Source organism: Hylaeus volcanicus, chromosome 7 (assembly GCF_026283585.1).
Source record: "Hylaeus volcanicus isolate JK05 chromosome 7, UHH_iyHylVolc1.0_haploid, whole genome shotgun sequence".
NCBI classification, from domain to species: domain Eukaryota; kingdom Metazoa; phylum Arthropoda; class Insecta; order Hymenoptera; family Colletidae; genus Hylaeus; species Hylaeus volcanicus.
This window is the reverse complement of record NC_071982.1, coordinates 1,832,212-1,855,384: the sequence shown is the minus strand read 5'-3', so window position 1 is coordinate 1,855,384 and position 23,173 is coordinate 1,832,212. Positions and strand designations below refer to the sequence as shown.

The window sequence follows — 23,173 nt, the reverse complement described above, 5'->3', positions numbered from 1 at the left end:
AAAAAATTTAACCTTCAAAATGACGGCCAAGGTCAATTTTGCACCAAACTTTTTAAACAGGTCTTTGTCGATCCAGAGGTTTAGAAACCGCTTGCAATGGTCTTTACACATAATTTCTCGACACCCTCTACGTAATTCGTAAACAAATTGAGCAGAACAGATGAAAATTTTAAAGAACCTTACACATGTAAACATACCAAATTACAATTTATCTCAAGTACTTCAACTGCTCAAACAATCGTGAAAATTACCTCGAGAATCTAGCCAAAAATTGAGCACCCCTCAAAAGCAATCCAACAAAACTAGCAGAATTAATTACAATTACAACCTTCGTTCCTGATTCCTATCGAATCATCGACGCAATTCCCCTACTAGTGAGCATTTCTTACCTACGCGCATTCGCCCTTATTAGCAACAATCTTAAACATCTACGAACTACGGCACAACCTCGGACAATCTTAAACTTAGTATGGAAATCGAAAGACCACCGACACGCCACGGTGAACGAGAACAAAACCGTTATATCTCTCGAACAATTTTCCGCCATGGAAATAACAAATTCGTTTGCAGGTATTAACAGTAGCGAAGTAGGATAGATGACAGCGAAAATGAACGTTTAGAACATGTGCGTTTTCAAGAGCCAAACCAAATTCGCACGACCCTCTTGCCTCACGACCAATCTAATATAGAAACCGCTCACGTCGCCCGCAGGTGCAACGCTTTGCTCTTGGGGCTGCTCCTGCAGTTGCTGTTCCTGCTTCTGCGATTCGGGTTCCTTCCCTCGAATCTTGGCCTCCTCCTGTTTCCTCCTCTTCTTCGACTCCTTTCGGTCTACCATTTGTCGTTGTTGTTCTTGCATCGACGACTCCTCAGGAACCGGCCTTCGACCTTCCAGGTACATCTGCATCAGCTCCAACTGTCCACTCTCTAGCTGCTCTTCGTACTGTCTCTCGTGTATTTGGCGCAGGACTGCTTCCTCCTGCTTCTGCATCGTCTGCTCTTGCACCGTCAGGTGCACCTTCAGGTCCTCCAACTGCAAGCGGAGGAGTCTCTCTTCGCGACTGAGTCCTCGTTCCTCCCTTTCCTGCTCAACAAAATGTCTCTGGGTTTTTTGGGACTCTTGATCGGGCTCCTGGCGCGATGTACTTTGACCCTCTTCATCTTTCTGCAGCTGCAGGTTCGCTTCTGGTTTATCTTCTTTTAATTTGTGCTCCTGTCTACTGGATTCCTGGTGTTGTTCCTCTTCCTTCTGTTGCTTTGATTTCAAATCTTCCTGTTTCTTCGATTCTTGTTTCTTTGATTCTTCGATCTGTTTCTGCAGCTCCTCACCTTGTTGATCTTTAACTTTCTTTTTCTGGTGACGTTTCTTGGGCTCTCCGAGCTCCTGTTTGCCCAGTTCTTCCAGATGCTGACTCTTTGCTGCACCCTCTTGCTGCTGTGCCCTCAATGCTGTGTCTTCTTGACCCTTGACTCTTTGCTTCGTATCTTCATCAGTTTGTGGCTTCTTCGCTTCTTCTTCATGTTGTTCTTTATGCTGCTGGCTCTTCGACTCCTCCTGGTGCTGGTCTTTACCTTCTTTTTCCCGTTGCTTTGGTTCTTGCTTTCCTTGTTTCTTCGCTTTCTGCTCCTGCTGTCTCTTCGACTCAGCCTTTTCTTGCTGTTTCTTCTTCAACTCCTCCTTTTCCTGCTGTTTCTTCAATCTCTGTTCCTGCTGCTTCTTCAACTCCCCCTTCTCTTGTTCCTTCTTCGGTTCCTGTTTCTTCGCTTCCTCCTTCTCTTGTTTCTTCTTCTGTTCCTGCTGCTTCTGTAACTCCCCCTTCTCTTGCTCCTTCCTCGGTTCCTGTTTCTTCGCTTCCTCCTTCTCTTGTTTCTTCTTCTGTTCCTGCTGCTTCTGTAACTCCCCCTTCTCTTGCTCCTTCCTCGGTTCCTGTTTCTTCGCTTCCTCCTTCTCTTGTTTCTTCTTCTGTTCCTGCTTCCTGGGTTCATCCTTCTCCTGATCCTTCTTTAGTTCCTGTTTCTTCGCTTCCTCATTCTCTTGTTTCTTCTTCTGTTCCTGCTTCTTCGGTTCATCCTTCTCCTGATCCTTCTTCTCCGCATCCTCCTTTTCTTGTTTCTTCTTCAGTTCCTGCTGCTTCTTCAACTTCTCCTTCTCCTGCTGTTTCTTCGATTTCAGTTCCTTCTTCGACTCCTTTCTCTCCTGTTTCTTCAATTCCTTCTTCTTCGTCTCCTCCTTCTCTTGCTCCATCTTCAGCCCCTCTTCCCTCTTCTCCTCTTTCTCCCGTTTCTTCGTCTCCGTTTCCTGCTGTCCCTTCGACTCCTCGTCCCGTTGCCTCTTCACATCCTCATCTTGATGCTTCATCAGCTCCCGTTCCCTCTGCCTCATCAACTCTTGCTCCTGCTGGTGCTTCTCCTCCTCTTGCTGCTTCCTCAATTCCTCTTCCTGTTGCACCCTCTCCAGCCTTTCCTGTTCCATTCGTTGCTGCTGCAGCTGATACCTCTGCTCGATCTGCCGCTGCACGTCCTCTTCCTCCGGGTGTGTCTGCACGCTCGGCCGCCGTTGCAGCTGCTCGTTGGCCGTTTCCTGCTCCGCTGTGCTGTTTTTACCTTCAAGCGGGTGCGAGACCGCATCGTTAATAGGAATTCCCTCGCGTCGGGACTCGTCCGAAACGGCCGCGGTCAGTGCGGCCGTGGCCGGAGGTTAGTTGCTACCTGAATGTTGTTTCTGATCGGAGCCTGCGTCGGAACCACTCGAGCTCAATGTCGTGGTGCTACCGCGCTGATCCACAGAGGACTGCACCGACATGCTGCAACCTGGCCGCCTCACTCTGTGGGGGGAGAGTTTTCCCGGGTCGATACTGGTTGGGTCTGCCTGCAACAAACCCTCGGGTCAGATCACTTTTAAGGCTACCTTAGACGTCCTACGTGTCACAGTGGAGGTAAGCGAGCGACGTCTGGTCAGAAGGCTGCGATTCGGTTCGGAAACTTTGTTTGCGGACGTTTTGGGGCAGTCGAAAAGAGTCACCTGGATCGATGACGTAATTTTGGAGACAGGGAATGGAGGAACGGGAAGCAGACGACCACAGAACGATCAATCTCTTCTCTTAGTCTGGAGTTTTGGATTTCTTTTCATCTTGGATCAGGAGATATAATGTTTCAAAGAGAGGTTATGTGATCCCGTGGAAGGAGCACTTTTCTAGCTCCAGGTGTTCGAGTCGAGGACACTTTAAGGCCATCAATTTTGTATAAATGAAACATGGTTTTTTTTGTTTATATACCAGTGGAAACTTGTAAGACTAACACGGTCAAGTGATGTTCAAGCTTATACAGGATGTTCTAGAATTGGTATAAGACCTGGAAGGGGGGGGGGATAACTGAGGGGAATCTGAACCAGAGTTTCCTTTGTAAAAATGTCGAACAGTGCTTCGTTTTTGAATTATTAATGAAACATCACTGACCAATCAAAGCACCCAGATAGCCCGCGTTCAGCCGCAAGAGCATTGGCTCGAGCTGGGATTAGCTCGCTATCAGCTGAGAGCGCGCTGCTTGGGCGCTGTGATTGGTCAGTGGTTTTTCGTTAATAATTCAAAAACGAAGCCTCCACCGACATTTTTGTAAAGGAAATTGTGGTTCAGAATCGTCTTAGCTACCCCCCATTACCGGTTCTTGCACTAATTCTAGGACACCCAGTGTAAGATCACTAATGAACTGTTATGATAGACAATATTTGATATCAGGAGACAGATGTACCATAGCGAGCTAGAAAGAACACCAAAGAATCTTCATTTGTCTCCGTTCGTCCACACACACGACACTCACACTGATCAAACTTGATGGCTAGCTCAAGGAGCCAATTGTGAATTTTCTCTTAATAAAGAAAAATCTCACATTGTTTGAGTTTTCTTGTCTCTGTTATTTAGATACGACTAATATTATCAAATAATATTAACGAACGTTAATTATTTGAATATTCTGTTGTCCAAACATTTTAGAGAAAGTAAAAATATAAATTTTCGAAGGGCTGACACAGTAAACGAAAGTAACAACGTGCCTTCTCACAGCGAAGCACTCGTGGCAAAAAGATCTCGGTGGTTTAAAGCACAAAGAGAATGTAATTCTACGCAGTTATTTATGTTAAAAAAAATTACGTGATTTAGCAGCGATGAAATATGGAGTCCTTAAATATCGGAAGAAGTTTTTGTTAGTTCGAATAGTTGAAATTTTGTTAGTTTCTATTTGAATAAATTGAAATTTAGCACGATGAAAGATGTCCATCCTACCTCAATTTCTTTCATTAATATTCCTTCCAGCTCGTCATAATAACTACTGTATATTAAGTTCGAACTTAAATGTTGTAAATATTCTTGAATGATTTCGAATAGCTAGTGCATTTTCTCTTCATCTTCCTTGGTTCTTGGCACGATTAGCCCAACTTGAACCATCTCTGTTACATACTCATTGTTTTTCTTACAATGAATTGCCACTTACTGTTAATAAACACCACATCAATTTTATATTTATTCGCATGGAACATTATTGAAAGTTTAGAACACTTGTTATTGTCATAGACTAGTACAAAAATATTGTAGCACATGTATCGAAAGACATACCGTTAGACTACAGTACAACAAATGTACAACAAGATGACAACAGCTAAGAAAAACACAAAAAGCTGTAAGAGAATAGCTTGTGATGCTCTGGACGAAGATGAAATCCACATCGTACTACCTTGGAGTATGTATCACCGTTGAAGGTCACCGTTTACAACATTTAAAATAGAACTTAGTATGTACCTGAAGATGCAAACTCATGAACGGTTACATTTGTCTCTTCGTATAGAAAATATTTTCCCTTGGAATTGCCCTTTAACGACCTTGGATGATCTTGAATTTAATAACCTTGAAGTGACTGTACTGGTCTTACATGCTTCTATTAGTAGGTAAATAAAATAAAATATTGTTCCATTTGGGAAAAGATTAATGACCTTGAGGTGTCCTTGACGCTTCTACCTGAAACAAAAAAGAACATCGCCACGCTACACTCCTCTATGAAATCAATCAGCTTATGCTTCGAGTGTTCTTGTTTGTCTTAAAAAATAATCGAATTAACCAGGTGACCTATTTCAACCACCCTACCCTATGTCTACGGCGTTGAACACACGTATTTGGACAAAAACTTGTGCGTGATATTTTGAATAGCATTACACCTGTCATGAAATCAATATCATCGTGTATAGGGAACGAAATAATAAATAAATTACTTCGATTTACTGAATTTTGTAGGGCTGGTTAATAAATTTTCTTAAATTTAATAAATGTTAATGAAAATATAGAAATTTTACTAATAAGTGAAAATAGAAGGCCAAGATACACGAACTGAATCGATGGATTTTTTAAGGTATGCAATTACGAGGAATAAAGTAACGCTGAATGTATTAGATTGGTGCATATAAAATGTCATTTTTCCAGTGTTTCAATCATCCGGGCCAATAACGTCCATTTCAGTCTACTCTCTCGTCAATTTATTGTAATAATCATATTAAACAGGAAGAAATATACTGCGAGGCACACACATTAAAATGTTAAAGATATTTAGAATAGAAACATTAGAGCCATATTATCGACAATTATGAATACTTGGAATATTCGCTTAATTTTTTTATACGAGTATAAACTTGTGATGATGAAAGTGGCTAAAAATAAAAAGTTAGCTTTTGAAGAAGGTTATGCGAATGTTACAGTAATTCAACGCTGATTTGAAAAAAAACTGGTGATTTTTTATTAGAAAATTACCTCACTCGTCATCATTTTCCACCCTCTGATCGTATAATTAATGCAGAATCTTATTGCAATGAAACAGAAGCAATAAATGTCAAATAAACGATAAACAGATTGTCATGTTGAACCTATTAAATTTAAAAGAAATAATCAATATATTTTCTTAACAAATTTAATAAATGTTAACAAAAGTATAGGTACTGAACTAATAAGTAAAACTAGAACAAAATTATTCTATTCGAAGCTTTAGTCAAACACGTTTGTTCGACTCTGTGTGAATGTATTGACACATGCAATTATTTATGCACGTGACAAAGAACTATTCTACGGGTGATAAGTAATTGATACCGGTCAATAGCGACTATATAATGATCGAAACGTGGCCACTCCCTGCAAAAAGACTCGCGCCCTTCTGACTCGAGACCGTTTGAGTACAAAGGGCGGTAAATTTACACTGAGTACGGTTTATAATGGAAGGAGGGTCGTCGAGTCGGTACAAAGCGTCGAGTAGATATAAAATTGTTTTCAGGCGCTGTCTCGAGAACGATTAATTCTTCTCGGTCGACTAAACGTCTCCAAAGCGAGCGTTCGATTCCACGAAATAGGCAATTTGTACCCTCTCGCTGTACACGGCAGCAAATCAATTAAAAATTTACTCCGAGGAGAGACAAGGAGCCAAATATACACGGTGAGACACGAGCGCCACGTTGAAAGTAACAAATAAATGATTTCGGATGGCATAGTTATCTGGACGAGATTCCAACAGATCATTGACATTGACATTATCATTGATATTCGACATCGCCACTGACATCAATCGAGTCAAACATTTCACGAGGGAAGACAATTTATACTGCATAAAGCAGAGACTGACATGTATTAAACATTTTACAAGGGTACGAGTGGCAAATTAGGATACTTTAGAAGAAGAATCGCACGAAGCATTAGGGAAAGGATCTCTTCTTAACAATTGGGGACGGAATGAATAAAATACAAATAGTATATCGATCGACTACTGAATAATATGGGATCAGAAGCGTTGGTTTGTGCGTGGTGGCCAATTAGGATTAGGTGACAATACATCAATTCGCTGAACTTCACCCTTTCACACGTTTTTACTACTGCATGTCATGATTTCGTATATCTTGTTCCTTGCTATACCAATTCATGTTATAAATGATACGAATAAACAAATAGTAGATCCTGACAATGACAATATATTTTTGAAAAATGAGTGCAAGTATTTAAACAGAGAATATAGATTAGGTAATTATCTTAATTATATAGTTAATTAAATAACTATCATTCCGCACTTATGTTTATGTACACATCATGGACATAGTAATCGTACATTAGGATGTGTGTGTCCAGTATACTGAATAAAGGGGGAGTAGATTAAGGGAAAATACTTTCTACTATATTCTTATATTTCAGGAATGTTCCCTTAAAACTATCCACGGATATCTAATCATAATTGCATATCCACCGCTTGATATCATTCGTCAATGTTTCTATTTTGAAGTCGGTTTTTATTCAAATACACTGATCAATATTATTTACCAATTTACCTTTAAGTTTACGAATTAAATAAATGTTATTCCAGAACAATGTATTTTCTATTTGAAAGATTTCTACTCGTGATCAAATTAAAAATAGATATAGCTGGTCACTGCGAGTATTATCTTTATAATAATTAGATATTACAATAATTTATTCTAGAGAAACGTATTTTCTATTTAATTGAATTTCTACTCATAATCAAATTAAACGTAGGTAGTCACTACAAGCATTAACTTTCCAAGAATAAAATATTTAAATATTGAGATTAGAATATTATAAACTAGAATAAATGAAGTCAACTAACTAAACAATGCTTAGAAATAAATAAGTAGAAGTATTATTTCAAACGGTATATTATTATTCAAAATAATATTGGTTGTACTGCCTACCTGCATGTTTAATTCAAACATTAACTATATTCTTATTTTCTGTACGATACAAACGAATCTGTACTGGTGGATATGCAATTTGAGACACGTAACTAAATCGAGGTGTAGAGGGTACAGTGACTTAAATGTTATTTCCTCATGCATCGAAACAAAAAACCAAAATACAGAAAGTGGGTTGCCAAAGGGATAATGAAATATTTACAGAGAAATAAATTCTTACTTTAATCCTCTTACGATCGCAAATCTTTTGGACGAAATTTTATGACAACAACCAACGGGCGGAGGTAAATTGTACAGATTTAATGAACAGTTACTACCTTTATGCAGAATGTACATTTTAGTGTACGTTTCGCGAGATATGCACAGACTAAAGTCCTGGTGCAATATTAAGAGTGCCGCTTGTAACAATGTATTCGAAGAGATTAATCTCCGTCGGATTAGATGGTCACGGTTTAGACGTGTGACTTAGTGACTGATCTCCGCGAAGTCGGGAATTCTCGAAAATACCAAAGTCAGCTAACGGAGAAAGTAGCTTCGCAGATTGAAATCCAAAGATACTGTTTCGATACGAGATAGAAATGAAACGACGATCGTTAGTAACACAACTGCGGTGTCGATTTTGCAATAGTGGTAAGAGACAGCGGAAAAGTAAAACTGTTAGCTGTTCGTTGAAGGTGTATCTTGAAAGCAACACGCACCTGATAGGCCAACGCGTTCATCATGATTTCGTGGGGTACCAGGTTTAAGGGGCGGACCTCGTTCATCAACACGTTCGTGGGAATTTTGTGGAATTGGATGTACTCTAGAAAGTTGCCGATGACGTCCTTCAAGGGCGTGGTCTGATTGCTGTCGTAGTATTTCTTGCTCCACATCAAGGCCGCCTAATGACAACATTCGAACGGTACGATTACGAACACTGAAAATGACGAACCGTGACGGGGAAAATTATTCGAGTAGGTTGGAACATTTCCGACTGTCAAATTTACAAATTGAGTCTTTAGTTATCAATAGCGCAAAAATAGGATACATTTTACTGGGAGATGAAGGGAAAAATTATTACATTGGAGTACGTTGAAATATTCACAATTACAAATTAAATATCTGATTATTAAAATTGTAAAACTGAATTATACTCTTGGAGAACAATGTATAAAATTAAAGATATAATATTAAATATAAGACGATAATATAAAATTAGAAAATGTTTGTTTATATTTAGTGGGAGGTAAGTGTGTAATTTAGTAAAATTTTGAAGTCAATATCATTGTAACAGATGTGAAATATTCTATGAGCTATTGAAATAATATCATATTTAAAAAGAATTTGTTTTACTCTGCAAATATTATAATATTAACTTTACTTTCAGTATTGTTTTACATCATTGAATACTGTATGTATGTTGTAGTTTCCTGCACAGTAAAATTTTCTAGACATGCATAAAATTCCGCAGTCTTATAATAAATATTATTTTTCTTCATATTAGCGGTAATAAAGAGAATTAGTAAAAAATACCATACCTTATTCATACTTAAGTTTATGCGTATTCAGTGGAAAATTTAACTCATTAACCCATTCACTGCCAAATTTAAAACGTTTTGCCTTGGACACGAAGATTTAATACAGATGTGTAATCTAAATTATTATTTTGATACTAAAAAGTGATATTAAATTTGTTATTTTAAAAAGAAAATTTGCGAAAATCTTTTGCAACAATTCGTGACTTAAAAGGCTATAAATTTATTTCTTAAGTACACTGCACCTCCTAGTTGGCAATGAATGAGTTAACTGGAGAAAACAAATTAAATGGACAGTTAAAAGTGTAACCATAGAAAAGAGAATGAATATTTTAACAATTGGTTCAGAAAGAATATGTCATATACGCTTTATTTTTATTACGTTTATTTACTTATGTAAAAATATCTGTGTTATATACTACATTTCATTTGGAAATGGCGACACGTCTGATCGAGAAGTAACCCAATTCGTTTGATAGGTAACAGTTAATCCTTAAGATAGCAATTAATTAGACTCTACGTACTTGGAACTTGGCAAACTCATCGGCGCGAAGCTCCTCCCTTGCCAGGATTAAACGAACTACATGTTGAGGAAGCAAAGTGAAGGATCCTAGATTCAACACTTCGTTGCCATGGTCGTCGACAAATTCCAGCACCTTTCAAAAAATATACAAAGAGATTAGGATTCTCTAACAATCAGTAAGGACACAATCGCGATACTCCATAATTTTTTCTTGTAACAATTTATAATACAAATGATACAAATTTTCAATCAACGGGTAGTCAAGCATTTTTGTTATAAATAAATTGCAGTCGTTTACGCATTTGTGATAAATGAAAATAGAAAGAAATTTATGAAAATGTATACAAATGCAGAAATATGTGAAACATCAACAAGAATATGTTACACCATTCAGAATTTGAAACATACTTTAATTTAAATTAAGAATTTGATTCAGTATCTATGAAAATGTGAATTTTCGTACCTACAACAATTTAGCCTAAGAAGGAAATTTTTTTACTCTGCAAATATAATAATATGAACTTTACTTTCAATATTCTTTTTTATTATTGCATACTGTGTGCATTTTTTGCATTTTTAAAATTTCCTATAAATGCATAACAATCCGCAGTCTAGTTATGAGTTATAAAATATATTTTTTTTAACAGAAATAGCTTTATATAGCGAGAAGAAAGTTATGAATATTTTAATACGATGTTTTCAACAAAAGAAAAGAAAGAATCTTAAACTGCAAATTAATATACATAAGTGGAAACCGTCTTCTTTTTAAATATAAGTGTTTATTTACCCTTTGGACCAAAGATTTTGTACATTTGTACTGAATGTATCGTTCGGCTGATGCCAGTAAAGCGCACACAGTGTCCACCGTTATACAGCACTGCACGAATCCGGAGCAAGCTTTCTTAAGCTCGTCTAATCCATAGTAATCAGCAGCATTCATTACACCTATAAACGCAAAAGACGAGACTAGACAACCCTGAAGAAGGGTTACGAGTTGTGGCAATTATTTACTGCGCGGGAGTTTATGTGGAAAAATAAAAGGTACTGCCTCATTGAAATTTTAGAAATCTAGTATCCAAAATAGCAGGGAAAAAGAGACTATTAATTAAATGACTCAGTTATTGAAATTTATAATTGATACATTTTATCGATGAGTTACTATAAATGAATGAATGTTTTTATTAAACCCTGATGCGTTCGATACTTCTAAATTATTAATACGATGTATACATTACATAATCTAGATAAGTATTGTAAAAATAACATATTCTGTCAATAGGATAAAAAACAGTTTTATACGTCAATAAAACACAAGTGAATAGGAGAGAAAATATATAAATGATATCCAAAGTAGCCTAAATATTTTTATTAACTCGAAGTTTCAATCAATTAATTATTTTTGAAACTCGAAAATCCTAAAGGTTATCAAGAGAAAATTAAATTTTTTTTTTAAATTACGACAGTCCTTCCCCTAGTTATCCAATTGATTAGAAAAAGGATCAAGAGAACAGTTGACTTTTAACTTTGTTATTTAATTTGAACGAAAGTCTGAGTGTATGGCATTATAAATCAATAGAATGGTAATTAGTTGCTCACCCAATAATGTTCTAGGCTGTAGCATCACGCATCCCGTGTGGATGTACTCGATCAACTGTCGAAACACGTCCGGTTCGAATTCCTCGATGATTAAAGTGTGATGCTGATTCGGCTGTGGCTTAGCAGAAGATTCAAGTATTCATACGAACGACAAGACTGTTCAATAGTTCAAGCCTTGGCTTGAACTCGAAAATCCATGCTAAGCGACTCGCACGATACATTTAGTGATGGATGCAATGTACGATGTACTCGAAAACGTACAATGTTTGTATATAAATATTCCAATCGATAATACTCTACCAGAGAAACAAATCAATAGAAATATTTAATTTTCTCGTATTTGCTTGTTCGAATTAATAGCGTGATTCTAAAGCTTGAATTTTCTTTTAAGATAAATACTTTGAAATTAATTTCGTCGCAACTTAAAGAGAGATTACCGAAGGCAATTCAAGAATTGAAATGATAAGCGATGTATGAAGGTGCCAAAAATATAAGAAATTAATTTTCCAGTAGGACAGTTGCGAATAAAATTTTTTATTCTCTGCCCTAAAGGGAAAATAATTTGTTTGCTCGGTACTCGCATCGTTTGCCACTTCAATTCCTTTCAATTTCAATTGTCCATCACCAATCGCTTAAGCAATGGCAGAAATTGATCGAACACTCCCGTGTCGTGAATAAGTACGACACAGTCGACATAGGTGCAGATTCTCATAGGCAAACTACTGTGCATCTAACACCATCATAATTCCTCGACTACGTTCTGAACTGTGAGGTGCAGAAAAATTGCAGAATCAAATCTGTGCCGCGTCTGAAGATTGAAAACCGTGGAACGTGCGATTTTACAGCTACAGCATATTTCTCAATACAATAGTGACAATCTATTAGTGACACGGCCATCCATGTGTGCGATCTTTCAGACTGCAATTTCGTCTAATAATTTGCATGCCTGCCGAAAGACACAGAACGGAGCTACGAGTGAGTTATTGATATTTACATGTGGTATTTACAAGATGTATTATTTCAGGGGTGAATTCAGTAGGCGAAATAAATGACACAATTTAGTACAATGTTGAAAATTTTGTGTCAAATTCAAAACAAATAACGTGTCTCGAAGGATCCATCAATATTTTTGTATTAACTTAACATATCATGATTACGTCAATTGATAATAGTAACTTTAACTATTTTTGTGCAAGTTTAACAAACTGGTAATTAAATTATAATCGTTAAATTATAATCGATGCTCCAGATATAGTTTTTCCTGGAATAAATAATATAAGATTTTCATTACTACCATCATCATTAATATTATTACTATTCAGAAGAATATTTTATTCGGGATCAGGAACCGGATCATCAATTTTATATCACTCGACTCTATTTGTAGATTTTACAATTTTTTCTTTACATATTGCAGGAATTTCATCACTTATAGGAGCCATTAATTTTATTGTCACAATTTTAAATATAAAGAATTGAAATTGAAATTATGATCAAATAATTTTATTTTCATGATTAGTAATAATTACAGCAATTTTATTATTACTGTCATTACCAGTACTAGCAGGAGCAATTACTATATTATTAACAGATCGAAACTTCAATACGTCTACATTTTGTTTATATTATTTATACATATTCGTTAAATAATAAACCACGTGTCTTATAAAAGACTAACAGAAATACTCATTAAACAGTCATCATTATGTTAGTTAATTACTGTATTTTATCATTACAGAACTTCTGTATAACGTTACAACTAAATACTATAAATTAAAAAATACCTATTTACTTCATAAAATTGGGATGATCGTTTGTTTTCTCTTTTTCAATACAATCACGTGTTAATTAAGTGAGAATGTGAGTAAGTACATTAATTGAGATCAGATAAATTGATTGATTAAGATCAATTGTGTAAACTAATCAAACATTTAATCTGTGGACTTTTATAAGCAAGAGCACAAAATTTTCCACCGTGTATGTATTCTATGTAATTTTGCGTTTGAGATGTTATCTTTTTTATCAAGGGCTCCCTAATCATTCTCGCCTGTCGCCCTCCCTTCGGAGTTAAATTTAATTTAACGATTTGATTTTGTACTGATATAAAACAGAATGTAATGAACAGTCTCACAGAAATATGTGAAATTTTGTGAAATGTCAGTCAACATTGTACATAATTATGTTTGTAAGATATTTTAAATTCGGCAAATATATGTTAGCCAATTCCTAAAGATTCAAGGTGATATGAGACAAAAATGGACACATCAGAGAAATTAAGAGACTAGGTTTGTAATCTCCTAACTCGTAAATTTAATATTTTGTTTAACAATGGTTAATAGCATCTCCTGAATTCTACCCTTATATATGAGACACTTGACAATATGGAAGTAGGGTAGAATAGCTTGGAACTTCTGTGTCTCTCAGCGAAAAAATGAACCACTTTGCGCTGACATCGTGAAATTGCGTGAAATTCGTCAACGGTAACAATATCATAATTTAATTATTCGTATCGGTTGTACCAGGCAAGGATGGGCAAATGTAAATCTATTATCTACATAAAAATATCGAATAAGAAATAATAGACAAACTGAATTTTAATTTTAGTTGTAGAATTAAATATTTCACAATGGAAAAATTCAAATAAAGTAAATGATTTAAAGCGTCACTATTTTGGAGACTTCGTACAAGAAATAAACTATTTTATTTTCATAGTCACACAGAAAAATTGAATTAAAATATTAGGCCGTCCAAAAAGTTCGTGGCAATTTTTAAGAAAAATTCAAAAGCACGTTTGAATTTTAATATATATTTATTAAATTACATATTGTAATTGCGCGCGTATTTCAATAACTACTGATGATACAAAAAAAATTGTTTACATGTAAATTGCAAGATACAATGGGCTCTCCGCTGAAAATCAGTAAACTTCGAAACGTTCTATCTTAGAAACTAATTAAAATCGAGTAAATACATCCCCCAAAAAATATATAGTTCCATTTAAAAAACAAAACTTCACCATCATATCTTTTAAATTAATAATATAACAAAAATTTCGTTTACGCCACAATATAGAGCCCATTGTATCCCGCAATTTACATGTAAACAATTTTTTCGTATCATCAATAGTTATTGAAATATGCGTCTGTCACACTTTAGCGTGGACACCCTGTATGTAAGTACCATTTTGTTTCACAACCTTTCCACCTTTTGAGGTACCACCTACGAAAAATCGACATGAACTTTCCAGACAACCCAATAGAATATTTAGTACTCGCTAATATTTACCCAACTCTGTTGGCACTATGTACTATAAATAAAAATACAGTAGAGCTCCCCGTACCCGAATACTCTAACATCCGAACGTTCTGTCAAACGGATATTCTGTTATCTAAACTGCGTGAGAAAAGATTTCTTTTAAATTAAAAAGTGAGTACATAAACAAATACGAGAAGATAAATTTTACAACGAAAGTAACGACGAGGATGTACCTTCTCGAACCAAAACATTTGAAAGAGGGGGTCGAAGCCGTGTGAAGCTGGCCCCACCTTTTTCGAAATTTCAAATTTTTCTTTTTAATTATGTTTCGTCATCGTTTCCTCACAACAAGATGCTTCCTCGGAACAAGATGCTCTACTGTATCAACAATTTTTTTCACAACCTCAGCGCGAATCTGTATTCATGCAATCGTACAGACTATAGTTCTATCGTCTTCATAGGACTCTGTGTCGGGTGTCCATCGAGTCGACACACAAATCAACACCGAGATAGTGAAAGAGAAACAGGCTGATTATCGCGCGACAGTTTCTCTTAATGAGTGTCGAGGACACCAAAAATCGAAACGAGCTTCGGAGTCGCGATATGTAAGTATCCCAAAACGAGTCGCACGACGCGGAGACAAGTGAAAGGGACAGAGGAAGAACTGACGAGTAAAAAAGATTGTCGGATGCAAAATCGTATCCAGAAGTGACGTTTCATAGTACCTCTTGTATGGGAGCCAACTGCTGCGTGAACCCTGACCGCTACACGGCACATAACAAATGCACACTTACTATTTCTATCATTTTAACGGCGCTGTGTGTCCGTGTCGGCGCCGAACACGGTATATTCGCGTAATTTATGGGAATGTACTCGTATATACGCGCGTATATCGGCTTCGAGTCGAACATTTTACTTTCTTTTCTATTGTGGTATGTATATGGATATTCGCCAGTTACGGGACTCATAATCATGCTCAGTTATCGTTAGGTTCAAAGTGGGAGGATGTTTCGCTTTGGCGAGGTAGAGCACGTGTACGCTAAACATTGCTGGAGAAATTTAATAGAGAGCTTGGAAATGTACAATTAGGGAGCAATATTTGAATATTTTTATATTTTTTGTAATAATCGGGTTCAAATTGATCGAGTTAACCCTTTGCACGCGAGAGGTGACTCTCGGTCACCATTAGGTTCCACGCAGCAAATCTATTAGTTACCGGAAAAAGTTCGTGCGGTTTATTCGTTAATTGTAACTGTATATCGATTTTCGTGTGGTAATTGGCAACTGTAAGACACGAGTTTGGTTTCATTTTAAAGCTTGATCTTTGTAATTGGTATGCATGCTTTGTGGAGTAACTGGCAATCTAATTGAATAATCTAAATGGCTAATAAATTTAGTATAATTCTATAGTTTTTCTTTTCGGTTCTGAGCCAGAGAACAAGTATCGTACTTCCTTATACAGGGTATTCCTGGATTAAATGAAATTAATTGCAGACGGGATTGAAAATCATTAATAGGGACATCATACACTATTTGCTTGAGTGCACCCCATACAATGAAGCCTAATGGGGTTAAGACTGGCATATCGTTGATATGTTTTACTTTACAAACAAAAGCTGATCTTCGAAACAAGAAAAGGGATATTTCAGCATCATTCGTTCTTATAATTATGTAACTTCAGAAGTAAATAGCTCTTGAACGAAACGTTTGCGAGCATATTTCTAGAGGAAATGTTTTTTTTTTGTTTTGGGGTCCTAAATTCATTTTTTAAGTTTGGCCATTTAATCCGGAAACACCCTGTATAATCGAATTAGTAAAGTTAAATTCGAATTTAAAGTAGATAGACTAGATTAAAGGTAATAAACAGTACTTGCTTTGGAACTGACAAATATTGATCCCCTTATATAGGAACGCATAAAGATTTCATTTCTTTATCATTCTCAAGGTATTAGTGATTCTTCATTCAAGGTCATCTAAAGGTCAACATATCATGCATGGAGAAAATGGTGTTTCAATCGGGCACAACTGTGGTAACAGAGATACATCGTCACGAATAGGAAAATGTCAATAGGTGCGTTCAGTTGACAATTTATCAGTGATCACTGATCATAGTGGATTTTCTGCCGATCATTAGCGAGTTAGCACATTAAGCCGCTACTTCCGACATAATCAGCGATCGGTCGCCATTTTCTGCATCGGGGGCTACAGTACGATGCAGAGCTTCGAGGTTGTGGATTGACGACAAGATTTCAATGAATTTAAACAGTGTCACTTCTGTCATGTTTGACACAACATAAGATAACATCTAACAGCCTCTGACTACTCTTGACAACTTCTGACAACTACTAACATATCCTAACACCTTCTATCGCCTTCTGACACCGCCTAACACCTCTAACACTTTACAGTTACGAAGTTGCAAATGGAAACCTACGATACTTCGCTTTGCAACCATGCTCGCAATTCTAGGGGCAAAAAAGTTGCAAATCGAAAACCCTTAAAAATCTACAAAGTTCTAAATCTCGAATATTATTACCAGGAAATATACCAGGAAATAAACCGAAATGGAAAGAAAATGTATCAGAAAACCGAAGGAAATTAATGGAAAGTGTACCAGAAAATGCAAAGGAAATTAAAGGAATTGTACCAAGAAATGTAGAAAATTTAAAGGAAAACGTGGCATAAAACAAAGTGAAACTAATGGAAATGTCCCAGAAAAGGAGGAAAATGAAAGCGAAACGCATCATGGAAAGAAAGGAAAAAAAGGAAATTTACCTGCAGTGTACAACTCTGTTACCTACTGTTTAAGATTAGGACCCTAATAGCTCCCATCCTGTAGCTAGGTTACCTAGTAAAATCACTAGGACTATCAGACTGATATATAACACAAGTGACATTGTTTAAATTGTTTAAATCTTGACGCCAATTTCCAGGGCACCGAATTTGTGTCTTAGTGGTTTTATTAAAACACAGTATATACTATTGCTTTTCTGAAATGTTATTAATCAGATTTTGACTGTCGTCGTGTAATTGTAAAATGTCAATATTAAATCCTTCTAGAATACAGCGATAGTTTCTAGTGATTTGATTAGTGATCATGGTCTGTCCGCTGAATGCATCCAATGACCTTGAAAGAAATGACCTTCAGAAAAAATTAAAGATATAAAGTGCACCCTGCATTTTAACATCCTCTCCAATCGATTCCTAATACATTTACTGTCTCGATTATTACTTTGTAGCGTACACCTACTCGTCACGATTTCGTTTACTTGGAAAATTTGATAATTATAAAAATCGCTAAACGCATTGTTTGTGCTTGTGTCGGCAACTTTATTTATTTAGCCTGCGTTAAATTCTGATTTTACTTTTAAACATCGAAGATTGAACGTTATCTGTATCGACAGAAAGTGAGAAGTATCGCAGAGATCGTTCTGTTATAGTTGCAATTACCTGTTGCGCCGCGTTCTGCAGGTTCAGCAGCGGCTCGGAGCTTCTCTTCAGGAACAGACGTATCTTGTTTTCCCGCGGCGGTGGTTCCTTCTTGCGCTGCGGACTCGGCGCTTGGTAAAGCATTCTGTGGAACACTCTATCGAAAGAACGAAAAACACTAATCACTTCGAGGCTGTGGGTGCCGTCATTTCGCACGTATTTGTATTTCTATTTTTATTTCATGTGAAACATTTACATAATTATTAACACATTTCCTGTAACAAAATATCTGTACGTTTGCATATTCCTTTTTCATATTTACTTCGCACGCTTATTATACCCCTCTATTTTATCATTGGATTATTATTATCACTGCTGTTCTGTTTTTTCGCAAATTTTTATTCTAACTTTGACACATTGCTTAGTATTTAGCTTACAAAGTTACGTTTGCACTTTGTAGGAACTTCATGATATTTTTAACTAACTAAATACTAACCTACTCCTCGCCGCCAGGACAGCCTTCACGGCGCAAACTGGCTCTCTGGTCTCACCGACGAGGAAGGTCACATCGCAGAGTTCTGGCATTCTCGCCAGAAACTTCATGTCGTCGGCCAAGCCGGTCTTATTCTCGAAAGTCGAATAATCCGCCTCGTCGGCCAACCCTGATCCCGAAGCCTCCGGCATCGAGCCCGTATTTTCCTACAACAATTTGATTAAACAGCTGCTTTAAAATGTTTAACCCTTTCCACCTCGTTGCAAAATGCGCGAACATGTAGTATGAAATCTAACTTTGGAAACATGTCTTTTTTGGTATTACGAGGGTCGTTCAGAAAGTAAGTTTAACGGTCTAATTAGGCTGTGAAAGAGTGATCAAAACACAAAACAAGGTCATTTTTTAAATTTTCAGGCCATTTTTTATTTTTCTACGTAATCGCCACATTTTTCAATAGATTTCGTATAACGAGTAACAAGCTTTTGAATTCCTAAGGCGTAATGACTTTCGTCCACTTTGCGTCCGCTGGTCGTCCTTCGCGCTTTTTATCGTGCAACTCTTCGCGGCCATTTAGGAACGCTGTTCGCCAACGCGTAACCATCTGCAGGCTCACGCATTTGTCGCCGTAAACAGAACATAATTCTCGATAAATTTCTGTGACTGTGAAGCTTTTAGCGGTAAAAAAAACGTATTATACTACGCGGATCACACTTGGACGCAAATTTTAACGGAATCGCCATTCTAAAATGTTACAAAACACGCGACAATCGACCGACTAGAGTCTACGGCACACGAAACTGATCAAAATAAATGAGAGACCATGTTTCTAAAATTTTGTAGCTTATGTAGTATTCAACATAAACAAAAAGTACCTTAGAAGTACGAGGAGTCGGTTGATATCTCAGAAATGTTTCTAGGTTAATATGGGTTAAGCCTTTAACTGCATAGGGCGCCATATGGCAGGATTGTAGGATCACAAGCTGCAAGACGCACCATATGGTTCTAGTCGTATTTTTTTTTCTTATACATAATTATTTGCAGATTTTGCCTAACAACTGAAGATTATTAAGCAGCTTAGAGATGCATTCGCAACTGTATGGGCATAATGAATTTAAAGCCATTACTAACAGTAAGAAATAAGTATGAGCTCCTCAAGAAAAAGTTCTACATTTTATGGATTCAATCTGAGATTACTATAACAGTAGCGTAATAAATAATGCAGTATTAAACTGGCGTCGTTTAACCAGTCGAGGAAATTTTCATACAGTGAAATTTCATGTAGTTTAGGTACCTCAATATTACATTGTGAATACCGGACTACATTTAATTGTTATTCAGCAAATTTACATGAAATACAGAAATACCGATTCTAAAACTCGTTAGAATACCAACTATAAACTTTTTAGCATACAAAGTATTGAAAACTGCTCATCAAATTATTGCGAAACAACTTTCCTCAACATAGCGTTATTGAATATTTCACAAAACGATAAAGTAATTAAAACTTTTGAATTAATTAAAACTTTTATGAAGTAATTCAAAAGTTCAACAAAATAGCAATCCTTCAGAAGAATAGTATACACGTCGCAAAAATATAATCTAAAATTTTAAAACCTTTGTGAACATGCTTTAAATATATTTTACTGATGATTAAATTTTACATTGAAAGATTAAAGAATTTTCCATCTTCTCTAATAAAGATAAAATTAAACGAAATCGTATTTATAGTATACTTAAACTACATAACCTTTCAAGAACCACCCTCTAATAACATAAAATAAATAAAAAAATAACATAAAACTTTAAAACTTGTGTAAAAATGCTTTAAATAAATTTTACGAGTGATTAAATTTTACATTAAAAAATTAAAGAATCTATTTTCCATCTTCTCTAAGATAAAATTAAATGAAATCGTATTTATAGCATACTTAAACTACAAAACCTTTCAAGAACCACCCCATGATAACATACACTATAAAACTATAAATGTTTTAAGTAATCTTCTCGCGAAAATACGCTTTTCTTCCCAAAGTATAAGCTTTTGAAATCGACTGATTTTTTCATCTAACAAGTCAACCGACGCGCGACGCTGTCTTGGGAACATCTACTCGGGTAAGTCTACGCGAGTTTTATTATATAAAAAGAAAAGTTATTTGCGAAAAAGCGTCGCCGCATGAGCGCCTTCGATACATGTACGCGCGTTAAGAGTTGCTGAAGAAAAAGCGAGGCGAGAGCACGCTTTAATGAACGAAATGCACTTTCCTTTATCGGATAGGGAAATCTGCAATTCCATCGATAAATCACCTTCCCTGACGAAAGACTTAACTACCCTTCCGTGGTCTGTTATCTACGATGTAGTTAACCTACTTGCACTTGGAGACCCCTTTAATCTGCTTTCCAGGCCGACGATAAACTTTCGTTTACGTTCGACCTTTAAATAAGACGAATAATTTACGTAACATTCCGCGACTATTTGACTCTGAAACTCGATTCACATCGACGATAAGGAAGATTGAAAAACGGGATAATCGACGGTCGAGTTGCGACACGATACTTTATTTTTTCTTAAGTTTACTTAAGTGGGCTAAATTTAACTTTAAAATCAAGAGAAACATAAATTCCGTTCATATAAAATGAAATTTAAAACATGAAGTGGAATAATTTGTCTACATTTTAGATTAGTGTGTATGTCAACATTCTGCTATTTTCTCATACACGTCATCAAATTGTATAAAATAAATGTCGAATGATTTGATTTGATTATAAAACGACAAAGTGCTGTTCTCTGCAAATCTACAAAATTTATTTATTATAATTTGTTTCTTTAATTACTAATTACGATTTTTCACGGAACAATTGTTCTTAGTTTTAAAACGCTTGGTTAGTCAAACTATTCTTCAACGAGATCATTTTTATGAAACATTATGCTAATTGTATGCTTTTATTGATATTAAAGAGGTGAAAACTACCCTTAAAGTTGTGGATGAAGTTACATCTAACAACAAGTTTCAATTTCTACTATCTATTCTAATCCTTTCAGTGCTTGTTATTCTCTAAACAATAACACGCCCTTTCTTTTTATTTATTTCTAATTAAGACTGTTGATTAATTATACGTTGGTAGTACATTTATTGAAAAGGGCTCGAACATTCGAAACATTTACATATATTTAAATATGCCTCTAAGAAACTATTTGTCTTTAAAACCAATTAACACACACATTTATTAACATATATACACAATCTACATAATCTTAAATAAAGATAAAGAGAATATATCACAAATAAGCATATAAAATGGCAATTGCAACATATTTTACGAAATTTAGCGAGGTTCGATAATATTCACAAACGACGAAACAGACAAAACAAACTAATATGCATTAAAGAAAGGAATAACATAACCACTACGTACGTGTGCGAACGAAGAGGTTAACTTACACGAAGTCGCTGCCTATTTCATTCACAAAATCGAGGACAACTTTCACCCCTTTCGACACGACTATCAACCAACGACAAAACCGCTTAACCTAACTACTTATCCCACGAAATTGAATCAAAATCAGCGCGTAACGGTTGGCTCTGACGTTTCCCCGTGGCGCACAAAAATTGCTTCGTCTTATCGATGACGTCGAGGCCTCCTTAAATGCTAGTCCATCGAAAGCGGTGCCCCGCAGAAGGGGTAAATTACCTGTTGCTCGGATCCCGGAGCCCCCTCGCCCGCCGGGTTGCTTTTGCCCCGAAAAAACACTTTTATCTCCTTTCCTCGGTTCCACGATCAGGCATAATCCACCGCGTTCATAGCCGACGACGTCCGGCGTCGACCCTAGAACATCTCCACGCGCGTTGATGCGCCCCGAAACGAAGATCCTCGGTGAAGGGAACGTTTAACCGTCGTAACCGGGCGAACTGAAATGAACTCTTCCGAGCAGGCCAACCCTTTCCGACGTCGAGGAAACGGGCAACCCTGTTGCTTTCAGGGCCAACCCTGACCGAGCAACGATTTCACGACACGCCTGTCGAGTTCAACGACGACGACGCCTTCGACGACCTCGTTTCGCGACGAACACCAACGCTCGTCCACGCTTCCACCCTTTTTCAGCGACCGCGCAGAGGTGGCAGGTTTTCGCAGCACGGATTCGTGAATGGAACCCGCGCACAGGGATACGAAAACGGTGGTCGTTTTCGGCCGAGGGGACACGACTGCGCCGAGCATCTACTCCCTGAACCCAGGCCATGCCTATTGCGCACACGCGTTCACCCCCGCAAGGAGGGGGCGAACCTGGCACAGTTAGCTGCGCCTGTGCGACCTGCGAGTCCCGCGAAGGACCTCTCCCTTTCCTTTCGGCGGATTTTTAAATGTCACCTGGTTACGGATTCACTCCAGGTGGAACGGGGATTCCTCGATTATGCCGGTGCCTGAGGGTCGATCGCGACCCCAAGGAGAGGGAGAGTTTCCTACGGGATTCTCGGCCAGGCCCTTCTGTTCTCCTTTAAGGAGCGTTGAGGAGTAACAGGAATCGAATTATTTTGTTTTGTAGGGTTCAAGGGGTTGATTTTTGAGAGTATTTTGGGGTGTGAAAGGGGTTGAGAATTGGAAAACTGTGGGAATTGGTAAGATATTTTTAGAGGTGTGCCGAG

At 36.9% G+C, this 23,173-nt stretch overlaps 1 protein-coding gene across 5 annotated transcripts; it reads right to left on the bottom strand.

Annotated features, from left to right (window-relative positions):
• Positions 1–483: 483 nt before the first annotated feature.
• LOC128879816 (golgin subfamily A member 6-like protein 22) lies at positions 484–22,736 on the bottom strand. Of its 5 annotated transcripts, XM_054129320.1 has the most exons (11): positions 22,224–22,736; positions 18,537–18,739; positions 18,062–18,197; positions 15,337–15,375; positions 11,357–11,474; positions 10,548–10,705; positions 9,762–9,893; positions 8,422–8,604; positions 2,710–2,869; positions 1,685–2,604; positions 484–1,654 (listed from the first exon to the last, which is right to left on the bottom strand). In XM_054129320.1, exons 2-11 carry the CDS (start codon positions 18,722–18,724, stop codon positions 617–619), a joined length of 3,072 nt encoding a protein of 1,023 aa, XP_053985295.1. In that variant the 5' UTR covers positions 18,725–18,739; positions 22,224–22,736; the 3' UTR covers positions 484–616. The 5 variants fall into 5 exon arrangements, with proteins under 5 accessions (XP_053985295.1, XP_053985293.1, XP_053985294.1 ...); XM_054129318.1 differs by having other exon boundaries at positions 484–2,604; XM_054129319.1 differs by having other exon boundaries at positions 484–2,604; positions 11,357–11,468.
• Between the last annotated feature and the right edge of the window lie 437 nt (positions 22,737–23,173).